Source organism: Perna viridis, chromosome 6, assembly GCF_037379345.1.
Source record: "Perna viridis isolate PV_CMFRI_1.1 ecotype Kerala chromosome 6, ASM3737934v1, whole genome shotgun sequence".
In the NCBI taxonomy this organism is placed as follows: Eukaryota; Metazoa; Mollusca; class Bivalvia; order Mytilida; family Mytilidae; genus Perna; species Perna viridis.
The window spans coordinates 21,711,145-21,738,134 of record NC_142450.1 but is presented as its reverse complement, the minus strand read 5'-3'; the positions used below and the strand labels follow the sequence as shown (position 1 = coordinate 21,738,134).

The following is a 26,990-nucleotide window of genomic DNA, read 5'->3' as shown; positions in this document are numbered from 1 at the left end:
CCATTATTGATATAACGAACTATGTGATATTAAAATTACCAAGAAAACTGTGAAGTGCGTTCTCTCTAAACATATTTGTTATAAAGTGCAGCCAGTTTTCAGGTAAGGCTATTAAGAAATCTGACCTGATATATATTGTATTATTCATAGAACTTTTATATATGTTTTCATCTGAGAAAGTGATTTCTGGGAATTTTATAACTTGTATTGATTTTTTAGGTGGAGTTAATATAAACCAGTTAGCTTTTTGGCCAATGTTGCTTTTGTGAATGAAGATGTTTTGATCACTGGTATGACGTCTTCGTGGATTACGTCGTTAATTTGTGCTGAAAAAAAAAGAACTGCTCGTGTTTAAATAAATTATGATTTCTGATTCTGTAGAACACTCGACAACCATATACTCGTTTATATTGAAAAGAATGTTGCAAAAATATAAAATATGCTTCTTTAAATGCCTTTATAGGAACATGTGAATATACAACATTGAGAATTACAAGATACGAAAGAATATATATAATGTTTAATGAAACAGTATTTAACACTGGAAACTTATCAATTTTATCAAAGGATGAGACATTAGCGTTGTATCTTGGAGAAAGGCGTAAAGACATCGGATCCGTATTTGTACTAACCATCATTTATGTATGTGTGTTCATTTTTGGAATAATTGGTAATGCTTCAACATGTCTTGTTATATCCAGGAATCCTTATATGCACACTGTGACAAATTATTACCTGTTTAGTCTTGCAATTTCCGATTTACTTATTCTTTTATCAGGTAAGTTCCTTTTATTTACCTTTGCTACCGCTACTTTACTGTTTGCAACAATAGGACACGAGGTTAGTGTCAATGTCTATCCTAACAGGTAAACAAACAAAAAAACGATGTACTTGATTTTAGTTGCTGAAATTGTTTTAACATATCTAATGTACTACTGCTTGTAATGTACCCATGTTATTTCATATTCTACAACACTATGTTGTTTTCGTGCATAGTTTGTCGTGTGTTAAACCCTAATTATTAAGACCAAGCTGATTTTCCATTTACCGGTACGAACCAACTTTCTGAAATTCTACTTCCGGTTGGTCTGGTTGGTCGTCTGAGGCCAACTTTTGTGTGTAAACGCGATTCTTTGGTTCATGTGGAACAAACCTTAACGGGAAGCACCCATTGTAAATTATTTATAAATAATCACGTCGGATTGTTTTTTAAATGACTTTATTTATACATATTTGCTACAATCAAATATTCAGATAATGAAAATATATACAAGTAAGTAATCCATATGGAGATAAATGTTAACTACATACAGTTTAAAAAGTAATTTATTCAAAAACGAATTAATATCAAAGGAACAAGTACATGTATCCTAAATGATGCATTTCCAAAATTAATTTAACTTTTTGTTCCATATAAAAAATCGTGTGTATTTAATTTTAATAATTGCGATGTCTCACAATATTGTCCTGAATCAAAACGAACTATCCTTTAACAACAACAATAGTATACGTATATTCTACCATTACCTGAATACGCATGTAATCTTGGGATGGATGGACTGCAGAATATGTATACAGCATGAAGCTGCTAAAATTGTAACTGGCTTTCCTAGATATACAAGTATAGAATCACTATATTTTGAAAACTGGGTGGGAGTCATTAACTGATATCCGTCGTAGACGAAAGATTAATCTATTTCATAGCATTCACAACGGTAAAGTACCCGAATATTTATCTGATTGCTTGACACCAAGTGTTGGTAATACCACCATATTTAATTTGAGGAATGAAGCTAACTATGTTTATCCTCAAACTCGCATTGAAACTTTTGCACGTTCTTTTTTTCAAACGACCACGCGTTTATGGAACAGCTCTTAAAGCTGTTCTGTTCAGGATTAACCTGGTGCTTAACCAGAAATGTACCTGTGGTTGGCCTGTAGATGGTAGTATTCATTTTTGTCTTATAGTGCTCATTATATATTGAGCAGCGTCCAGTATACAAATATACGCTTCCAGATACTGACGGGGACAGAATTACCGTCATTCTCTTTGATAGTTATATACTAGACACAAACTAAATATCACAAACTACAAAAAATATAACAGTTTATTTAGTACTTAGGTTGTTTTAGTATAAAGTAATTTATTTATCCTATTTTCTCTTATATATATTTTTCATGTATATAAATTAAATTACAATTAAGTGCTCTACACCTCTCGTTATTATTACAACAAATGTATTGTTTATTATATTCATGAATGGAGACGACCCTTGTGAATAACTCGTGTCTGATCTTAATTTGTTAATTTGCAAATAAAATATATTTAAACTTAATCAAAATCAACAATATTGAAGGAAGTTTAAGACAGCGCATTGTTTTCTTTATCAAAGTATGTGCTAAATATCAGCGAAAGCGAATCAATTTGTCTTTAGGTAACATGATTGAAGAATCTGAACTTATTAACTTTATTTCGACCCATCTTAAAGCATAACTAGATTACCTAGATTTGCCTTCATATCATACATGTAAAATTTAAACAAGACTTCAACTTAAACAATTTGAAAATTTCGTTATTTATTACCGTGTATACAGACAACCCAAGAAGTATTCTGTATGCATTCAAATATTTCACTGATCTACGAGGGACAAAATATACAGCAACAAAAAAACCATGTTTAAATAATAAGTAAAAATACATGCAGAAAATTTCTATACTTCTATACACAGTATACATTGCATGTATGATAAAGTGCTAACATCCTCAATAAATTCTAGCAGTAGTATGTTCTTCGTCGTAATTGATATCATGCTATATCCCTTTCATGTTGAGAAATACTCCATTTCCATCTCCCAATTAAATGAAGGCATTGCAAATGTCAAATTTGATGCTTTATGGCGAGAAACGTATATGACTTATTTTTTAACCTCTGTAAAATTTTGCGTTAATGAATTGTTGTAATTCAAGGAACAAAAAACAGGAAGTCACTGACAAAGATGAGGAAATAAAACTAAAATAACCAAAGACATAAAATAATATCTGTAAATATTGAGTATAAATTTCATGTTTTCGTCGTGATGAGCATTGACCCATTAATTAATATATTCTGTATTTCGGAACATTTCTGCCTTGAAATTCGGATGTCGTGCTTAATTGAAATAAATTCAAACTTTGAAATATCTTGCGTGGGCAAATAGTCAATTTAAACTTTCAAATGCTGTTTTTTTTTTCAAACCATGTTCATTTCCTCGTTTGTCTACCCCGGACTTGACTTTTTATGAGCAACTCGGCGGGTGTTTCTAGAAAAGCAGAGGACGCTTATCCTACCGGTGCACCTGGTCCATGCTCCGAGTCCGAGTTGCTCATTTACTTTTGTTGCTTTGTATGTGTGGTTTTAGTTACTTTGTGTTCTTTGTTGTGAATGTCTGTTTTCCATGTCTGGTCTTTGTCCCTGGATTGCATTCTTTTGATTGTCGCTATGGCCTTGGTTCCCTTGATTACTCTTTCATCCTGATTCTGACAGATATTGACACGTAACTGTGTAAGTTTATTAACATTAACATTAACATAATCTAAATATCTTCTAGGTTTCTTGTTTTGTTTTCTTCATCACCTCAATTTCAGAAAAAAATTGGCTTTTTTCCTTGCTTCTCATGGTGCATTTTTTTCAAATCATGTTTATCCCACTGCCTGATTCTTTATTACAATGTACACGCTTTCATCTATCAGACTGCATAATTTTGAACATTGACATGATAATCTTCATCTTCAGAGTACGCTATATCTAATCGAATTCCTTAAGCTGTCTTTGTAAGAATCATGCAAAATATGAAAAAGTGATACACCCCAAAAAACGCTACATATTTTTATATTTGTAATTAAGTTGTTTTATGGGTCTATATTATGAAATGTGTAATTATTCATTCAAATCTGCCTGCTCTTAGGAGATAATCAACATTGAAAATCCAATAGATTCTATTGTATTTAAGTGTCATTAACAGAGTTATCTCCCTTACTTTTGAATTCTACAGTGCATTCTATACAATTTTTATCTCTTATGAGCACAAGTTATATGAAAAACCAAATGTTAATTTCTGTTACTAAAGCATTTTAAACAAGATATCAAAAATAAAAATATGTAGGCTTTCCAACAATGTATCACATTTTGCATGATTCTTAGCTGGAGTACTACTTAACATTTTATGTATTTAATTGTTTCTTGAGTCGAATATAAGAAATTGATATTCATTTGTGTATGTGAAAAGTTCGGCGCTAGTGCAGAAAAAGTTTATAACAATTATTTATAAAAAAAAAGCCTATTTCCAAAATCAATTGAAAACCTGACAAACACACGCAGTTTAAATGAAACATGAGTGCTAAATGCACAGCTGTAAAACCTAAAGGGAATTGTATGTAATTGAATTTCATAAAAGGATACAATTTGTTCATATGATTCGGTTCAGTATTACTATTATTTTAACGTCTGTAACGATGCTTATTTACGTCTGAATGATTTTTGAAGAAGATAATTTGTATATGCACGAGCATAAAAGGAAGAAACACATATGATGTACGATTAATGTTGTCTAATGATTTTATATTCTTTAAAAGACAACGATACTGGTACGAATCACTTTTCCCATAATTAAGGCCTACTAGAAAAGTAAATTGTTCTAAGACCCTCTCTCTTTATATCAGGCAACCATGGTGATATTCCTGAATCACCCTGCTATGGTATTTACATTTAACAACTGATCCGTTTTACCCGTAATTGTATTAAAGTGTGATATTTTAATCAGAAATCAATGGTTATTTTTCAAATATATAGAGTTATTCGACCTACTGGCAGTCTTGGGTATTACACTATACCAACTTTCGCTTATTTAACCCTTGACATTGATACTCCAAAGCCAGTCATATTGAAATGTAATAACTAAATATATTTCTGATGTTGCAAGTTTTGATGGTTTTATCACTCTTTAGCATGTTATGAGCCAGCTATCAGTAACTTCAAATTCAAATGCATCTCGTTTTGTCTATATGGTGTATGCTGAAGTTTTCGATGGAGATAATAAATTAGATGCATAATTGAGTGAATCTTTTTGTGTGTGAGTTTTCATATTTTTTACCCTAATATTAAGGGTCGGCAAATTCCTGAGACTAAAAGTTTAACCACAGATTTCACGCACCTGTCCACAGTCATTAATTTATTTTGTGTCGTTATATTACTTTTGATTTTGAAGAACTGTAATCGTTTTTTTCAGTTATTGTAAGGGCCTTTGATGTATGTTTTAAGATGATTTTACACTTTTGGAAGACCTATTGGTGCCCTCAGAAGGAATATATTATTTAGATTTAGGTTAATATATTGTGCATATATTCTATTTAATCATAACCATTATTTTTCCATTACCTATTTTATTGCCATATCTTCTTTTTTGAACAGTCATCCTCGTCTTCAGGTTCACAAATTGACATACATGGCCAGACCGTGGTAAAACAATGATAAAAGTAAGTTTCCGTGGTTTATTTTGATTCTAATAGGACCTGTTTTTCTTCATACATTTGAATAGACGCATCCTATGTGCTGCACGATTTGTTGGTCATGAGTCCCTTTTTAGCCATGGCTGTTGCCTAAAGAGCTTTGAAGCACGTCGTATTAAGATGTTGATGTTGAAATTATATGCATCATTTTAATTGTGCTGCAGTGTGTTAATGAAATTATGACAGTCTAAATTGAGGATAATACTGCTACTAACGAAGATTCTAATATAGCCTAGCAAACGACTGCACGAAAGATGATTGAAAATAATTTCATACATAATATGGTTTGACAATTTCCAAATTCATAAGTAATCCACAGCCCAAGGTTTAGGGATTGAACATTTTCGTGTACACGGCCAAGTTTTTATTATGCTGTCTAGCCATTAGCCTGGTCAGATAAATCTACTATGAGAAAAATGCTCACTAACTACGTGTAAATCTTTCATTTCGAGTCACGGTCATCAGTTATCGTTAAGTCTAGAATGTTTAACTGCCTAACACGGTGAAATTAAATTTTTATCTCGTTTGTCTAACCCTGTCGACAACTAATCACACTATGTCAATCATATTATAACATTAGATGACGAGCCCAGGAACGTTGCATTATAACCAGCCATTAATAACAAATCATTCTTAAATCCCATATGACTTACTTGATAAGCAACTGAAATGAACGTTTTCGGATTATATGTTCCATTTCATTGGCCTGAAATAGAGCTGAGTCAATGACCTTGTATGCATTTGAAACCAATTTTTAATATTATGTAACATCGTTCGAATAACCAGCAATTAAAAACTGTATAATGTTCATATTGTAGGAAATTGTTCTTCTTTACAATATAAATTTGAATTGTTCGATATGTAAGGAGAAGATATAGATTATAAAATAATATAATGACTTAGTGTTCTTATTAAACAAGCTGTGTAAAGTCGCATCGCGATATTCTAAGCTTATAAAGAAAACAAAAAATAGAGCATAAAATTTATTTTCATGATCCCAAAATGAATAATGGATTTTAAACCCTTAAATAAGGACTTGTGAACTGAATAAACTGAAAAAAACATATACAATCATCATTGTTTAAGTCGTTAAGGTGAAAGATTAAGCTTTATTCCTGTCAATTTCAAATTTCAATCTCGTTCTAATGAAATGATTTAAAGCATTTGATCAAGTTAGTCATAGATCTATTTTAATGTACAAGCCCACTTTTGCAACTTGCTAATATTTTTCAATAGTAGTTTTGAAGTATGACAATGCCTCCATTGCTAACCGTATTTAAAATATTTTTTCATTTATTGTGACAGAGTCGGTATTAACTCCATTGATTTGCATATAACAAGAAACATAGATATTACAGCTGACTTGTTGAAAATAACCTAAATTTTACACTTTTTAATTAATAAATGGCTATCAAGAACAGCAAAAAAGAAAAAAAACGCTTCCTTCAAAAGACTCTCTGCTCTCCCATACCAAGAGTGGGTAGAGCTGTGCGATTTATACCGAAGACGACAGCAGATCAATGGAAAAAACAATATGTGAAACACGAATCCAAAGTTATTTGTCCCTACCCCCACGGAATTAGTTTCAAAGACAAAACAACGAAATTTTTCCCCACGGAAATAAATGATTATACTCTATATGTTGATAATTGTATAAATGTCGTGTGGGTATTATTGATAATACTATGCAATTTTAGCATAATAGCTATATAGTCGTTTAAAGCAACTAAATTATTAAACCTGAAGTTTTTTCCTACGTGTAAACCTCTTACACACTAAAAATAATACGTAAATACACAATACAGTCGGCAATGGAAAGAGTCACAATACTTTCCATATTACTATGTAAAGTTCGAATGAAAGGTAATATTGGAACCCTTAGTAACATTAATCTTTCATATCTGATGTCTATATTGACTGTTTAAGTCATCAGATAATCGCAAGGTATATTGGATTTTTCCTTAAACTATAAATAATCATTAACTTAATCTTTTCAAAAGCAACTTTCCAAAATTTTTTACTGCAATATTTTGTAATACACCTTATATTAGCATGTGTTACTTCTCTGGTAAATAATAAGCGTCATGTAAAACACCTGAGGTAATGAATCGGTATCAAGTGATTATCTGAGGTAAGGAACATTGTCACGTGATAAACCTGAGATAAATAATCAGTGTTTGTCAAGTGATTATCTGAGGTTAGGAACAGTATAATGTTTAAAAACCTGAGGTAAATATTCAATGTTAGTTAAATGATTATCTGAGGTAATGAATCAAAATCAAGTGATTATCTGAGGAACAGTGTCATGTGATTAACCTGTGGTAAAAAAAAACAACAAAAAAAACAGTACTATGTGATACATATAAGTATCACAATACACACCTTTAAAAAGACACCAGTATCATGTGACATATCTTACGCAAGAAATCCATGACATAAGACACGCTTAGTAAGATATCAGTGTCATTTGATACATCTGATGCTAGGCATCATTATCATGAAGCGTATCTGAGATTAAGACATTATTATATAATACACCTGTAATATTCAAAGAACAAATACACTGAATCTTAAAGAAATTCGTGTAATATACATGTAGGGTGTAAGGGGATATAACACGTGTATGATGATAACAGTGTTCGAGTTGACTCGACCTTTACACTTTAAAACAATTTCAGACAAGAAATTCATTCCATTTTAAGCATAAATCTTTCTTTAAAAATAATTAAGTCACGCATTCAACTGCTACCTTCCGTTGCAATGTGTTATCGAATTTCAAATGTCAACTTCCAAATTAAACTTGAAATTCGGATAACTGTCTGAATTTATTTGTTGAAGTGCAATACAAGTGCCTTATATCATTTTATTTACTTTCATATCAACGGTATTGTGATATTTTACAACAGTTTAATTTTAGTTTAAACAGTATTTTATTCAGTATAAAGCTGAAATGTTATGATGTACTTACTTTTCATGAAAAAGCAAAATTAATAATTATCTATGTTATTATTTCTAGAAGTAGATGCACTTTTCTTCTTTTTTTCAGAGGGTTGGTTGAATGTGTACTTCACATTGATATAGATCGAGTAGACTGAAATCTGTTTATTATCAAAAGTTCACTAAGATCACAAAGATAATCAATGTTTAAAATGTGCATCTGTCTAATATAAAAATGGAAACAACTTATTAAACGATTATCACTGTTGATATTTTTTTTAAAACAGTGCCTATGTTCTGCTCGAAAATCAGAGGGTGTAGAAACATAAAATTGTATGCTTTTTCATGCATACTTTTTACATTTTGACTTTATCTTCACAAATATCAGGACCGTGAGATTTGTAGGTGATCGAAAATGGACTATTGAAAGGAATACATATATCTGTTCACCTTGAACTATACTGAACAATTGGTGGTCACTCCTTCTCTGCCATGCACCAGGAGAGTGAAAGACGATTAATGAGATCGGAGTTAGAAAAGTTTGTGAGTTCGGTAATATGTGAGTGGTTTCATGTTTTAAGGAGCAAAATATAAATCCAACAAAGGATTTGGATTCAAAAAAGCAGGTCCTGTTCGATTGGTCAAAGGTTGTCATCCTGACATTCAAGAAATACTTGGTATATGACGTTAACCTACAAATAGTCTAACAAATAATCTATCTGAACTTAAATATTACTTACACATAAAATAATTCACATCCTTGGCATTAAAGAGAAATCAATGGAACCAACATTATAGCGAAAATCAAAAGAATGTAATCCAGGGACAAAGACCAGACCAAGAAAACAGACAAACACAAAAAAGATCATTAATTAACCAAAATAATACGTACAAAGAAAAAAGTAAATGAGGAACTCCACTAGCAACCTTTTGATGAAGTCGAATAAAGGTTGAACTAAGCTTTGTTACACACAGTTAAATTGATGGACCTTTATACATCAACTCAACGTAAAGTAATGAATAAGTCACCATACTGAAAAATCAGATATAAAGCTATTATCACTCCCATAATGAGAAGAAATAAGGAATTCTACTATCTATAAGATGAAATTATCTTCTTAATGATTGGACAAGAATCCTCTTAACCCCCGAGGCCGTTTTTGTTAATGGTCACAATAATATGTTATGACGTTTTCACGTACTCTAAACGTATTAATTATAGTGTTTGCTAATCTTTGCAGATTCTATCTAGTGAACATATTGGTAGGTTTGAAAAATGATTAACGTTATATAGTGTAATTCCGCGGGTACGATTTTTTGCGCTTTTCTGTCCACCGCGAAAGCAGCAAAAATTAGTACTTTTACAGTATTCTGTTGTAGTCATTGCATCAAGCATATTTATGTTTATTTTTGTGTTCCTGTGTACAATTTATAAAGTTTCCTTAAAAAAATAATAATTTGTAAAGTGTACAGCATAATTTCATCACACATAAATATTGAAAGCATAATATTGTAGCCGTAAGCTGAAAAGTTTGATTGAACGCTCAATAAAATGTATTAGCATCATCAGGAAGAATTTGAAGTATTGGCTTTTCAAAAAGATAAAAAAATTGAAAAGGTAGGACACTTACCTACCAAACTGTGATAAAAAAAATAAAAATTAAAAATAAATAAAATTAAATTAAATTAAATTAAAAAAGGTAGTGTATGGGCCTTTAGTGAAATTTTCCCAAACATCAAGTTTATTTTCAACTGGTGCACGGAACACATATACTTCATCTTGTAACAATATGTATGTTTGAAAGGGATGAGAAGAAAGAAACTATGGAAAAGAAAATGAACTATATTTTTTTCATGAGTATCTCATGATATGTTTGCTAAACTATTGTTGTGTAGTAGTATTTATATTTCGGATTTTTAGCACAAAGAGTCGTATCATTAGAGTAATCAAAGGAACGGAACCAAGATTCTAGTGGTGAAAATCTTAAGAAAACAATCCAGGGATAAAGACAAGAGAGGGAAGAAAGACACATTTAACAAAAACATTGAAATAACCAAACCAACATATACAAAAAAAAACAAAAGTAAATGAGGAAGTTGTATCTGAACTTTGTAGGCAGTAATAGAATCAAATAAGATGTAAAAAAGAACGCACAGTAGACAATGAGATGCGACAAATGAAACGGAAATGAAATATTCAAAGTGAACAAAAGTTGATTTAATTATAGACCCTTTTGTGCTAACGTTGGGGTAGTCTATGAGATGCGTAGAGCATGCTCAATATACACTTCCGCGAGGAAAATTCTTTTGTTCTACCCAAGCTTCACCTCGCGGAAGTGTATATTGAGCATGCTCACCAACTTACCACAAAAGGGTCTATTGTCTAATCTAAAGGGAATTTTTGTATCCCTTTGATAAAAGGGACATCTGGTAACACATGGAAACTATTTCTAGTTTTCTTTCCCAACTGGAGATCAGTAAGAATATTATATAAGAATAATTGTTCATTGACCATTATTTCGATGCTAGCGTAGAGAATGATAAAACAAATCGTTTCATAATACAAGAAGTTGATGAACCCACGTTACAAAACTATATTAAAACCTCATTCAACATAGAACAAATACAAAGCAGGACGACAGACAGTGACCAAAACAACAAACCTAAGAAACGTTGCATTTTTCAGCATTTTATGATTAAAAGATTTATTTGCTTTTTCTTGTAGACCTTAATTTGTTTTTTTCTCTCGAACTCTCTGTGTATTGGTAGCTTGGAATATTTTTAAATATCTACACAGGCAAATATTTTTCACGTGAAATACCTGTAAATCGAGCTTCACGTGAAATTCATGTGAAACTCACATGAAATTAACATGTTTTTCATGTGAAATTCACTAAGCACGAATTTCTTGTGAATATTTCGTATGAATTTCACGTGAATGCTCCATTCAACCGAATTTCACGTGAACTCTGTCTCTTAATTTATTTGCTCTACTCAGGTGAAAAGCATGTGAAATTCTTGTGAAAATCATGTGAAATAATTTTACCTGTGTAATATTGTATTGTTAATCCTTTCGTAAGCAATACGCTGCATAATACATTTTCATTTTCTTTTCTTGATTTTATAAGGAATAATTCCTAAACAAAACCATTTTTATAATCTTCAAATACACGGATTTGAATATTTAATATATGAGATTGTTCAATTACAATGGTTACATTGTTGTATCGAACTTATTTCATTTTTAACACAGCTGCTACATATATAACAGAAATGTAATAATCATTCCCATTCAAATGTTTTCCATATGCTACAAATTGTTGTATTATTATATATGAGAAACGTATTAATGATGAAGAGATGACTAAATATGTTCGATGTGACCGTCTATTGCACTTTATAACGTGTTTTGTTATATGTATTAAGTTTAAGTTGAGAATTGGATGTCTATTCCGATAATGTTTAAGCTTTTAAATTTCGAGGCGGAAATAACAATATGATATTATTAAAACTGCATAAATATAATAATCAATTGTTCACCGAGTAAGACACTGTTTTTCTGGTTCTTGAATAAGTCTGTACAGCTCAAGTAGCATTTGCATACATATCGCTGATGACGTCACATTGCGCGTTTTCTGTAGCATAATATAAACGAAACACCAAACATATAAATGAATTAAAAACTCCTTTCTTTACTAGTTATATAAAATAAATGTCTAAATAATAATAGAACTCGTAAAATACATATGCGCTGTTGTGTACATGGGGTGGAATATCTCCCCTCAGCCTCGGACTCCCTCTCCCCATTCATCAATCAAAGTATGATTGTCAGGTACTCTTATACATCCCACTCACGAAGCATTTTGTGGACAAAATAGATAAACTGACTTTTTTTGCGTTTTGTGGTAACTTTTTATACCTCGTTGAGGCAAAAATCCAATTTTTTGTTTTTTAAACTTCTAACTTCAGGCCAGAGCAAATTAACATATAGGTATTGTCCGACAGCCAAATCATTCTATATACGATCATTATCTTTCATATTAGGGCAGATTTTAGTGGGGCTGGATGGTACCATTCTTTTCCCTGAACGGCCTTGAATAAGTTTAATTATGCATTACTTTATTATTATTAAGCTAAGATACTACATTTGTATATAAATGTATATTTTGATATGCAAAAGTTTGTTTGAAAAAAGTGCCCATTACCGGTGAAATTCTGAAAATTCTCTCTTGAAAAAAAAACCTTTATTGTTACATTGAAACTTAGAATTAAGCGCCTGATATGAACAAACATATTGAATACGTCCACAATTAAAAAAAAGTACCCTTTTTATATCATTTTTATGCTACAAATTAACAATTTGGTTCATGTTGAGGTATTTTTTCGGGGTTGGGATGGCAATTTTTTAACCTAAAACTCAAATAGTTATCACTTGGACTCATTTGAAAGCTAATATACTATAGAAATGTAATGTATCATAGAAAAGCTTGTTTGAACTAAGGTTTGTATAAAAAGATAGAGGAAAATCCTAAATTCTGAAAAATAACCTTTTACGAATTTATAACATCTGTAACCCCAAGAGGACATCCTAGCGCCTGAATTGATCAGATATGTTGGATACATCTTTATCTTAATTATGAATGCCTAAAAACAAGTGTTACTGCGCCGGTATGCTGTGAATGAAAATTTTGTTTGAAATTGAGACAAGTTTTCTAGGTGAGGAATAATATTTTAAACTTTTTAGAAAGCCATAAAAAAAATTGTTGTCGTGGTTTCATTATGTAGGAAATTGAATTTTCTATTGAATGATATCAACATTGAGACGTTTTAGTGGAGGAAGAACGCCTAGAGTCGAATTTATGCGACATTTTTTGCAATTTTTGAAAATCTAACTATGAGCCCAGAAGTATTAATTATGATAGTACTAATAAAAAAAAAACACAAAAAAACAAAACAAATTAGATCTTTTACTGAAGCATAAATTTTCAATGTGTTTGAAATTAAACATTATGTGTATTTAAGCGGTTTTTTTTGGTTGGGTTGGGGTACAATTTTTACTCCAAAACTCAAAGGATTACCACAACTTTGTTATTTAGTTAGACGATTTTTCTAATGTAAGATGTTATTATCATCATGTTTTTGTTCTTGCCTTTGACTTTTCAAATGAAATTTTCGTGCGCAGTTCTTAAAGATTTAAAATTCTTGAAAATAGTTTGATCATTCAATTTTTCTGCTTTCACCAACTGAAAATGAAAGATACAAAATAATTTGTCTACATCTGAAGTAGCCGTCGCTCGGAAAATAGTCTTTAAATATGATTATCTGTGTTGTGCTACAATTTCTAAATCGTTAATGTCTAAGCTTCAAATGTGAGTCTGTTAAACATTACTTGCACTTAACCTAAACTAAAATCAGAATACTGATTTATTCCAACATTGTAACAAATCTTCATACAATGTCAAACGGATACATTTTTGTCAATGGTGAATATAAAAAGGCTGAATACTGTTACAGACAAACTCACTTGCAGTTAATAACATTCAGAATGATTGGTTAAACTTCAATTATGGTATTTACTTTTCACTTTTTAAACTGAAACACTAGATTAATTGATTAACTGATTCAATTGTTATTTTTGCGTTTATTGTGTACCCTTCTTTCATTCAAACGTGGTGTGACAATATACAACATATGTATGTGTTGAATTGATACAGTGCATAAGTGGGCCTGAACAATCAGATCGAATACAGCTGTTTATATATGTAAGCGGATACAGCGAAACCTGCCGAACAATGATTAAACCAAAACGCTGTATAAACTAAACACGTTTAGAAGTTTTATTGTGTCAGTCTTAGGGTATTCTGAACCTGGATGCACTGAACACCTGTATAAATCGACCGAATTCTGTATATAAGGTGTTGCACATGAAGGAAAAAACCGGAGATTTTATTGCAGTAACCAATTACAGTGAAACCTGTCTAAATCGAACCCTGAATAATCCGAAGAGCTGTCTAAAATAGACGCTTTTTTTTGTCCCTTTAATTGAAATATATATTGAACCTTGGTAAACCGAACACCTATCTAAAACGAATAAAAGTCCGGGTTCAATTTACACAGGTTTTACCAGATCATCACCAGAAATAACCATCAAAGAGTTTGTAAAATTTGACTTTCTAAGATATTGGTAGGTAATATTTAGTTGAAATGCAGTATGAAAAAATGGCGGAAAAATTTTCCTTCACTTTTTCCCTATATAAGCAGTAAAAAATATCTACGTCACAGATGCTTCAGGATAAATTTAAATAGCTTTTGGATGTTTTCTAGGTGTACTGAATATATTTTAGGCAAAAATGACTAAATTGGGGAAAATAATGTGCCATCCATTGACTGATTTTTAAACAGAATGGTAATTAATTATAATTGATAAAAGAGAGTGATCAAGGGAAGAATAAAAATAAATTAAGAAAAATATGTACAAAGTAATAGAGGAACTAGGACTTCATTAAAAAATGGGAGCATAGACAATGTTGTGCACCGGTTGGGTTGGAGTCCTCTGCTTTTCTAGAAACACCCGCCGAGTTGTTAATAAAGAGTGAGCTGTATTTAGTATAAAATATGTTTTGAGTATGAATTTCCAATTTTATTCGCGTCTTTTGTTTTTTTATCTATTTTCATGAGACTGGTTCTATTGTTAATGTTTCGTTAGAACATATAGATATTTTTTTATCATAATTATGTTAAAATGTAATTAAAAAAAAACAGCAACATCGACATGAACCAATTTTCTTTAATCTTTTGCATGCTAGTAGACTAAAAGATCATATATACTTTTATTACTCATGTGAATGGTTCAGGATCTTCGCTGCTCAGTTTAAAAATACCGCTGATTTCGTAGGGTTTTGAAATCTTTTAAGACCTTTCATACTAGAAAATAATAAGGATAAAACTGATTGATCAGTGTGTCCGTTTAATCGATAGACGCATTTAAAATTTTAGCGGGGAAAGGATTTCTCTTGGATTTTCATAGATTTTGTCTTAGTAGGTACTATTTAAGAAACCTCCCGAAAAAATAATAAAGATTTTACAGAAATTCTAATGACATTATAATGTGCTTAATGAAACTATTGAAATAAAACGGGGGTCATTACGGCAATAAATATCAATGCTATGAAATGGATAGAACCGGAAGAGTTCGGAAATTAAATGAAAACTAAAGAATGTTAAGAAATTGTCTTAATCCCTGTAACGTTTGCGTTTTCTTACTCCGTGATTTCTGAAACGAAAAATGCCACTCAGAATATGAAAATCTTACAAGTACATATAACACTCAAAATTCCCTTTGTTAAAAACTTGTAGGTTTAAATGAAGTACAGAGGCAACTCTGTATGTTATAAATAAAAGGCCCTTCCTTTTCTGGTTTGTTTTGTTATTCTGTAATCATTTTATTCAATTGGCAATCCCTTTTCAAGGTCAACCAATATTAGAATAAAAGAACTAATTTAAGTGCTGTATAAACATTGCTTTTCAACAACTCACAAAAATCAAATTAGAAAATTCTTGTTTATGATCTCCATCTTATGTTAAATATGATAAATGTCAAGCTATTGTTTGTTCGATAATTGAAACAATAATAACTATGCGTCTTAGGACGATTGAATAATCGAGTAAATGCAACATAAAAAATAATTTAAAATATTAATTTAATACATTTTTCTAAACTGATTGTTGATTTTATTTGTTTTATGCTACTGCAAAAACTAAGCTCTGACCGCCTACATGAATTTGGAATGAAACAATACTGATACTAAACACTCTATGGGAAATTATCAAAGAATAAAGCAATATAACTCACTTTCCCCTATCTTTCTTTTGCAACTTTGAACTCGCTTTTATGCATCCTATGACACGTCTAAGACAAATGAGACGTCAATTTGTGTTCAATATACCACAAACTATGTGCCCACGTAGAAAAATGCGTGTGTTTTCCGGGAATGGTTAATAATTTTTCAATATGTAAAACTTACATATATCAGAACTTTAAGTCCGTTATGCCCATTAGTCAAAGAAAGAAAAATGGGCACTTGAGTTGGTGGCTTGAATTAGTACATTCTGAAATATTGCTCATCCATTTTGATTCATTTTATTAACAGAATCAAGGAAAAAACAACAAAGTTTAAATTGACATAGTTAACCATTCACATATATAGTTCATTCATACATTAATGGCTTTTCTTTTGTTTGTTTTGTTTTTGTTTTTGGGCTCTTCTTGTTTTTTTTATATTGTTTGGATGTTTTACTTCTTACCTTGTTTTAATCTGTCTTGTTTTTAAATGATGATTTTAATTTGTTTAAATTGGTCTGATTTCATTCCGTTATATGATATTTTATTGTCCTTTCATTAGTGTTCCCTAAAAATGGAAGTAAGTATCGTCCTTTCGAAAACGTAAAACCCAATATTGTTTAATTCATGTCCTAATGAAACATTAATTCAAACTAAATTAACCTACGCAACAATTCATCAAAGTGTTTTGATTTATCGCAAAAAGTTTTTTACATTTCTATTTTGTTCTGTTTTGCTTCGATAAAAATAAGTTAGGTACAGCTCTAAATCTCTTTTTTTGGTTCCTTTTCATTCTTTGGGTTTTCTTTTATTTTTGTTTTTGTTTTGTTCCATCGTTTATTTATTTTTTCCGAAAACATGTGATGGCTATTTTGTTGTTTGTTTTTATTTTATTTTGGAGGATGTCAAGAAAACAAATAAAATGATTTTGTTCAAAACATCAATAAGCAATTATAATTGAAGTCATAAATTTGATTCAGTTAATAATATAGCAGTAATGCGGTGTTTTATCAAGTAACGAGTGCTTCTCAAAATAATGAATGATATTTGTCAAATTGATCAGATGTATGGCTTTTTTTCCCTAGATGTGTTTGCCTTTCCTTGTATAAGTTAAATATCATTGATTTGAAAATCTGAGGATCAATTACGATGTAAAATATATATCTAAGTGGTCTCTGATACGTATGCAATTTATTTCGGATAATGTTACATTTGTCTTTAGTATTGTTTTGTAAAAGCTACTATGTCATTAAATCAAACAAATCACAAGGAGAATCTTAGTGCATTTAAGTCATGTCTTTGGCAGTTAAGTAAAGATAAGTCTTATCTATTTTATTTATACATCATGTATTCTTACCTGAATTATGTTCAAATTGTAAATTCTCGCAGTTTTTTTTCTTTCTTTTTGTTTGTTTTTGTTTCAATTTTCAAGTTCCGATATTAATTTACAAAACAGACAGGTAGAACAGAAACCGACACTATATAATGGCAAAAACCACAAGCATTGTTTGAATAACAGAATAAATAGAACGAAGTTGTTTGTTCCTACATTTAATCGAAGTATAAAACTTGTCACGCCATACAGAAGAGTAATCAAGGGAACCAAGGTTATACCGGTTATAAAAAAATTTAATCCAGGGACAAGGACCAGACATGGAAAACAGACATACACAACAAAGAACATAAAGTAACTAAAATCATACATACATACAAAGTAACAAAAGCAAATGAGCAACTCGAATTACACTAAAAAACTGGGAGCATGGACCAGGTGCACCGGTAGGATAAGCAAAACATATTGAATGTGAAAACATAAAACAAAATACAAAATAAAGCGTACAGAATAAAAGATATTATATAGAAAAATTTTAGATAATTAAAGAAAAACGTAACAAACATCTGAAGGGGTAGCAATGTAAACTCCTCCAAAGAAAGCTGTAATTGATATCATGGTAGCTCGTCCTTGTCCACCAGTAGCACCAGTCAATATGCAAGTGACTTTAACATGGTAGGAGGCTTGCTGCAACAGTGCAGTTCGCCGAAACGAGTTTTTTCACAAATGATTTTATACGAAGCAGGTAATTAAAAAGATATTCTTATCTAGTACTACATAGAGAAAAGCCTTATTTTGTGAATTTGTGAGACACACCGATTATAACAAAACCTCTGATCTTAATAAAATGATGGAATTGGGGGACATGTATTTAAATAGACTATCAGGAAACCTATAGGAACAATTTGTGCGCCCTTCTTGGCCAATCTATCCCTATGAAGCCAGCTTCTTACAAAGGCTCCGACAGAAAACTGAGAAGCGAGAAGCCCAGTACTTCAATTTCAGTTTCCGTTTTACAGAATATATGTTGTTTATGAATAATGCCTACATTTAAGTAACTACGCAGACTTTTGTATCACTCTAGAATTCTTACAATTAGGCTTCTGGAACAGGAATATGTTACTACAAGATTGAAGTCATCACTTCAGAAGTTTTGTGGTCGTCATCATGAACTCGTGGATCGTTACGGTGTATCCATCTACTCCGTGAAAACTGATTTATTCTACGTGTCATAGTTTCCCTTCCCTATTTCGTTTACCACGGACATTTTATGAGCAACTCGGTGGGTGTTTCTAGAAAAAACAGGGGACGCTAACCCGGTGCACCTGGTGCATGCTCCCAGTTTTTAGTTGAGTACGAGTTGCTCATTTACTCTTGTTGCTTTGTATGTATTTTTTTAAATTACTTTGCGTTCTTTGTTGTGTTTGTTTTCTGGTCTCTACCTGGATTACATTCTTTTAATTTCCGCTTGTGTCTTGGTTCCCTCGATTACTCTTTTATTCTACCCAAATTGAACTTGAAATAAAAGAGACAACTGGTACAACTTCTGTACACGGAATTACTCTTCTCAATCAAGGGTATATTCAGCCTTTGTTAATTACATCACTGCAGAAGTCCTACGGTCGACATCAAAAGTTGATAGACCGATATAAAGTTTCAGTCTCAAATATGAGACAAGATATCTTTAATAAGATTCGACGTTTTATATGATTGACTCATTACCGACTGTGAATAGTGTTTGACTGGTATCACAGAGCTGCTAGATAATTACAAAATTATACTCACTTCCAATAGGACATGCTTACCCTTCCGGAGCACCTGGTGGGAGTTCATATAGCTAGTGCTTTAGTTTTTAGTGACGTCATTTTCAGTTTTTTATGTCTTCCCCATTATGATAAGTTTTTATGTCTTTTCCCCATTATGATCAGTTTTTATGCACAATCTGTTTTATTTGATTTGCTACACTTTGTCTGTAGATCGTCTTGGTTTCGAGTGTTCACGTTTAAGGAATGATTTGGGTTTTTTACCTTTTTTTAATCATCCCACTGGTGACACACCAGTATTTTTGTCGATACATGTATTTATCAACATTATGAGGGATTTGTTGCATGTAGAACTAGACTTATTTCTAAGAATCAAATATGTAACAAAAATAATGGCTGTTAACAATCATGTCTGTGATAAACATTTGTTATTTTTTTTCTATATATTATTCTTGAGTTATTAGTATCGATTTATATAATTGTATTTTGGTGTATTGAAATGCGACCAGTAATTGAATAACTCAGAGTATAATTGTAAGCTGTTCCTCGTTATGTCATATTATTCTAAGTTTTATTTTGCAAAAGCGCATGGGATATTCATCTTATCAAATAATGGACGGTATTGTAATTTTTATTTTCTTTCCTGCTATATATTATTTCATTTATTAAAGTTATTTTGATTTCTCGTGGTGCTGAGCAGACTAAAAGGCTAGAGGAAATAACATTACTGAATGATTAAAGCATATAGACTTAGCTTCAAAGATTATTTTCACCAATTTGAAATTCGGTTTCTTCTCTATCTCTTTATTAAAAAATGATTTCAAAACTTTTAAATATCAGTTTTTTGGTGAAACTCTTTTTTTTTTAATGTCAAAAGTAAATTCATAATATTGCAATGTACTTTATGTTACCGTCCTTATAGAAACCACGTGGATTCTAAAATATGGGTAACACAGAAAAAAAAACAATTATACCATTTTTTATCCGTTAATCCATAGGATTAAAATGATTATGATATCAGATTGGTCAGGTATTTTCTACATCAAAAGTAGATTACTCTAAATATATGTTCAAAGCTCCCTTACAAGTCAACTAAAATATGCCAAGATCAAAGAGTGATTTCTTTTAATTCAAAATTGTGCAGAAAATGTATTCCATTCTTAACAATGCAGAAAATTAAAAACAACATTCAAGTTTTAAAAAATAGGAGTTTTAGATCTCTCATTGATGATTTAAAAATAATTGGCATTTGCCAACCACTGCCTGGTTCTTCCATGGAAACCAGATAAAACACAAATAAAAAAAAAACGAATGAAAGAAAAAAACATAAAAACCAAAAAAACATCCTGATACTTTGTTTGGAACCATAGTTGCATTGAATTTTATTCTTTCACGAAAGAACTCAAATAAAAAATTGCTCTTATGTGATGCATATCATATTATGTGAAATTCTTGTCGGAAGATTTTAGTAGATTTCAAAACTCGTTGTAGAATTTTCTACATTAGATTTCTCTAAGGGTTATAATATAGACTGATAGAAACTACATTAAAATTAACTTTTGTAGGTCTTCCACCGGAATTGTATAGTATTTGGGAAGCATATCCATGGCGATTTGGTGAAGGATTTTGCATTTTCAGATCGTTTTTGATAGAAATGATGTCATATTCCTCGGTGCTGACAATAACTGCCTTTACTGTCGAGAGGTATATTGCAATTTGTCATCCAATCAAGTCACAAACGTTATCAAACCTTCGGCGTGCTGTAAAGATAATCTGCATTATTTGGGTGCTAGCAGCGTTGTTTGCACTTCCGTATCCGGTCCATACAAGGATATATTACTATGTGCCCTACAATGGTACACACCTTCCTGAATCTCTTGTATGCAATATTCCACTGAAGTGGCTCTCTCAGATGAAGCACGTCTTCCAGATGTCAGCGTTTGTGTTCTTTATTTTTCCAATGTCTTTAATAACTATAATGTATATACTCATTGGCAAGGCTTTGAGCCAATCTGACTTTCAACAAAAAAGGCACACCAATGATAAAATCTCAACGAAAATGAGAGCACGAAACGCTGTTGTTAAAATGTTAGGTAAGTAAAGTCAATGACAAAGTGCTTGTATGCATGTGCTTCGAATATACCTTATTTGAGTTTCATCAATATCCGAAATCTGACTTTTAAACGTTAATATTAGTTACTAGGTGAATTTGATTCAGTTGAAATCTCTTGATGATGTCTAGTTATATAGTATTTTGATTAAACAGCTCATCTCATAAGTATATGACTGACGGTTTTTATGTCTTTCTTTTCGCTAAAAACATAAGTAATAATATATTCCATATTCTAAAAAAAAATTGATGAAATATAGCCAAATAATTAGTTAAAATCATCAAGCTTGACTTATAGTTACCGTTTCCTTTTACCACTTATGGTAAGGATAAGTTGGGATTTATTAGTTCAGTAATGTTAAAATCAGCTTCCCTCAATTGAAAATAGACGTGGATTAAATCTACTGTCGACGATAGACAGCTTCTGCAATCAAATTATAGGTTTGCGACCAACAATCATTTATCAAGGATATTGTAAAAGAAAAAAAGTAAGATACTAGTGTGTAGAAATGTGGCATATTTTCCTCATGACTGATTCATCCGCATCATGAGAAAAGGTCGGTTCAGTTCATATTTTATCTATGCCACAGGTAGAATACACAATGTTTGCAATGCATTAATTATCATTAATTGGACATAAATAAATTAGAACCCACCAATCATCTTAAACTCTATAACGTCACATTTCTGATTCTCTTTTACAGTTGCCGTTGTTGTTGCTTTCTTTTGCTGTTGGGCACCATTTAACGCACAGCGCCTTATAACATCGTATGTGTCGGTCTGGACACCACTTCTGTTAGATATTCAATCAATATTGTTTTACATATCAGGTACGTAAAGGGTAAAAATCGATCCCTCAAAATGTTTGTCCTTTTACTATGGTTTCATTTTTTCGTTGATTTAATTTTCTTAGTAAACGGAAAGAAAAACATTTCATTTGGATACTTAAATTAGACATCGTTGACAATAAAAGATTTTAAAAAATCGACGAATTTGAGTGCTATTCCGGCATACTCATTACTAAGCAAATCAATTTTTGTACAATATCTAAAACGAATATTCATTTTTATGTGCATGGCCATTAGTACGTGTTGAACAACTGACACTGAAAAGGCATTCCCTAATACACCGGTTCTTCTTATTAGAAAAGAAGTTATGTATGTGATACACATATACCCGTTCGGGAAAAAAAGACTTACATTTTCATTTCCCTGATTACATTTAAAAGTTCTGTTAAGTCAAAATTCATGTGAACGAAAACTTCAGGTGCAATTGTTACTTCTGTGGTAAGCAAAACGTTGTGAAACCTCGAGCTAAACGAGCGTCACTTTAACCTATAACGACATAAGCTACCGATGGACAAACGGAAAATACCAAGAATACAAATGTACAATTTATTTAATATATAAAAGAGGAAAAAGTGTTTAGTCTATTTATGGATAAAACACAACTGATAATACAATAACGGGTTGACAGGATGTCAACCACTCGCTAAGGCTTCGGTCACCTTGCTAATTGAATGATACCAAAGTTATATATTTAAAATCGAAATCGATCTGATTTGATATTCATTGACGGATATTATTATTCGTTGGATTATTAGTTTCTCGGTTCAACAGTACCGACTAAAACCACATATATTGGTACCCTACAAATAAACATGAAACTACAGCAAGTGATCTTATCATAAGAGTTTCATACGATTAAAGCTGTATAAGGTAACATGGTATCAGCTGTGGACTATGTACGCAAATGGCAAAACGGAAACAAACAAATAACAAGGAAATAAAATAACACATGGAGTATTGCTTTAGACTATGCACATGCAGAGGTATTTCCCGTTGAAGTCTATGAACTATATAAGTTTTATAATGCCTTTCACTAACGCTGAAAACAAAACGTTAATGAAAGCATTACAAAACGTAATATAATATTCCAAAAGGTGTAAAATGTTTTTTAAGTACCACATTTTTATTTTTGAGAAGTTAAATCGAGCATCAGGTTATGAGTCGTGGGAGAGAAGACGCTGTGAAGATTAGCAATTTCATACACAAATTGGTGAAGGATTGCCTGTTTTATCTAGCGGATATTGAAACTTACGTATCCATCAAACAGAAAGAAAATATTAAGATGTAGGAGTGCAATAAACAATTTTCTCGCTGATGGTTGAGGTCTAGACGCTTAAATGAAAATTAATTGAATTATCAAAGTGACGTCAATATGTCAAATAAACTGATAACTAGTATAAATTAAATAACTACATTGGCAAAACCAACTTACAAACCTCAGGAAATTAGAACTTTGATGGATAATGGCTTGAGTCATGCAATTCATGACAATCTGACCGCTAGATGATTTTGTCCATTACCTACTAATTGCCATTGTGCAAAAAAAGTCAATGAATCCCATTTACGTGACAAACACAACTTGGTTGATCACAACAAACTCAATGTTAAGGAAGAAAATGGTTTTTTTTTACCTAATTCTAAATTTATTTCAGTATTCCCATTTGTGTGACTAAATAAGTTAGCGGACCAAAACAAACTAAACATTCAGAGCAGAAAAATTAAAGAATTTATAATTGCGTGACAAATACAACCAAGAGTAAACTAAACATTAAGAACAAGAAATATTCATTTTCCATTCGATTTAAATGATTTAATAAATCAATGCAGTTAGTGTTAATTCAATAAAGTTAGTATTAATCCATTGAAGTTAGTATATGAACTTTGCTAGTCTTGCTTTACTGTTACAACAAAGAAAAATGATTACATATGTACATGTATCTTCTCATTTATTTAGTGGAATAAAATGATTCATTTAATCATTTAAATCGAATAGAAAATGAACTTAATGTATATATGTAAAAAAAACATGTATAAAACAGTATTTTTGATGTTAAGGAAACAGTCTGTCTTTTTATGTGGCTCTCATTACAGTATAAAAATCTAATGTTAAAGAACAAAAATTCATTTTATAGACAAAGCAAAATGCAATGTCGGATTCTTAGAAAGATTGCTTTTTGGTTTTTTTTCCGGCATTAAGCCAACATTATATAATTTCATCGGTGCTAATAAAGCTTCGGATCGTCCAACTATAATAGATCTTTAGAAGGCTCAGTTTGAACTTCCGAGAGGTAAGGCCAACACTTTCCCGTAAAAGTTTTGTTGAAATCTGTTTGTATGGGAATGTATATCGTTTACTTCACGTACCAACTGATCTTGCTTATTAGAACGAAAGGGTATATTCATTATATGATTAAAATAATTGTGTACGTCATTAAATATTACTCATAAGTTGTTTTGTTAGATTTTGTTTTGCAAATAAGAAGTGAAATGCAATGCAAAACACAAAAAGTGATATGTGATCGACATAATACCGAACGTATAATCAATCAGATGGACTTTTACTAGTGTACTTGTAAATGAGTGAGCAAGTATATCTAACTTTCTATCAAGATTATTCTTTGAAACATCATTTTAATTTTTTTTTAATTAGGCATTATGAATACCTAAATGTCAAACGAGGGTTGACAGCTACATGGAAGGAAAAACAAGCTAAGTCGAAATTATAAAAAAATCAATTGGGTTTTTTATTTAGTGGTCGTATGAATATAATATAATTTGTTATATGTGCATATCTGTGATTGCCTAATATAAATGAAAAATCATCAAAAAGCATTAAAACATATTTTAACTCAGATAAGTTATAAATGTGTTTTTCATGTATAAAGGGTATTTGTATAATTTTTAAGTTCTCTGTCATTTGTTTAATTTCAGGTGTACTATATTACATAGGAGCCACTGTTAACCCTATACTTTATAATCTAATGTCAAAAAAGTACAGGATGGCCTTTAAGAGAACATTATGTAGATGTATTTATTCTCAGGAAGAACTGTTAGAATTAAGTGTCAAATCCAAATCGGTACTTGTGTACTCTGACCGCTCGCCTAACCTCAGAAGGTCTATATACAGGCGCAACAATCAAAAACAGTCTCACTTAAACGATATTCGACGCTCAAAATCGGGAGGTGCTCTTCTAACTCTAGCAGACACAAACCATAGGTGTAATAATCTCTATGTTAATAACAATTTCCTAACAAGACAATGTACGAATAGGGGTTATGATAGTAGCCGTTCCGGAAGTCCAACACATTGGCGTAGTTCTAGTCCTAGCCCGACGCACTGGAGAAGCCCTAGCCTTAGCCCGAAGCGTTCCGGCAATTTCTTGGTACCAGACCGTGATGTTAGTTATAAAAACGCTCAAAGTTTGAACATTAGTTCTAATTCTCTAATTAAGGTGGCTTCTACTGCTAGTATAATTAGCTTTGCTGAAGTAAAACAAGAAATTTACGTAGAATTGAATGGTAGTACTACAAAATTATACAAGCCGGAGACTATTTTGCTTCAAGATAGAAAGTGAGAACGTCAATACTGCCTTTTAGTATGCTAAATGAACTGACAAACATGTCTTCTCAATTAGATGTTTACCAGATTTATAAGGAGCTCATGAGTTTTACTTCCGATTAAACAATAATTTAACCATAATGATATCATCATCTGTCAAATCAATGTATATATTTCCAAATACATCCTGGTGAGTAACAAAACATAGCTATGATGACCAAATGCTATTATATCTCATGAGATCAGTATTTAATATGTGTCGTAATTATTTTCTGGCCGTAAAGTAATACATGTAGATATATTCTAGAAAAGGTAAATAAAAAAAATAGTTGTAGTGTTCAGCAAACGAAAAAAAAACTCCATATCAACAAGAAGGTAGTAGTAATAGTGAATGCAGTCATATTCGGAAATTTATTTGATTGTGGAATACTATTAACGTATATGGTTTGGTGCAAATAAGCACACATCATTGTTTTTTAAGTTGACGACAGTCAAATTTCTAGATATAAAAATACCACTCACGTCAGTATTACTATATTTTTATGCAGTACACGTATCATCGTATCATAAGGAGCATCCTCCCTTCAATATCATATACATAGGAATGTCTTAATCCAAAAAAAAATATTGCATAAAGGAAGAACTTACAAAATGGAAATAGGACGCCAAATCTTGTATCGAAAAGATTTACCAAGAATAATACAGGGAAAAAAGCCGCAGCGCTTTTGAGTTTTACAAATTGATAGTTTTGTAGATTATTTTCTACAAGTAGCATAACCATGTTCCAATAGCATAGCTGTAATGTGTTTTTATCACAGTTGGAAGTCTGTAGGTCATAAATGTCATAAATCCCAGCAAAACAAAATTTGGTGCTCCAGAATGAAGTTAATATTTAAAAAGAGCATAATACAAATATATAAAAATCGAAAAACAAAGCAAGAAACAAAACAAAAAAAATAAAGTATATAGTTCTAGGAAAAGTAAGTTATGGATTTGTTTTCCTTTATATTTCTTCTTTAAGAAGAGGTATGTAGAGACGTCAGATGCTGTTCAGT

At 31.3% G+C, this 26,990-nt stretch overlaps 1 protein-coding gene across 2 annotated transcripts; it reads left to right on the top strand.

Annotated features, from left to right (window-relative positions):
- LOC148614063 (neuromedin-U receptor 2-like) lies at nt 1-26,919 on the top strand. Of its 2 annotated transcripts, none has more exons than XM_088587884.1 (5): nt 1-102; nt 220-778; nt 20,984-21,511; nt 22,233-22,358; nt 25,308-26,919. In XM_088587884.1, exons 2-5 carry the CDS (start codon nt 517-519, stop codon nt 25,949-25,951), a joined length of 1,560 nt encoding a protein of 519 aa, XP_088444010.1. In that variant the 5' UTR covers nt 1-102; nt 220-516; the 3' UTR covers nt 25,952-26,919. The 2 variants fall into 2 exon arrangements, with proteins under 2 accessions (XP_088444010.1, XP_088444011.1); XM_088587885.1 differs by having other exon boundaries at nt 3-102; nt 464-778.
- Nucleotides 26,920-26,990: the final 71 nt, after the last annotated feature.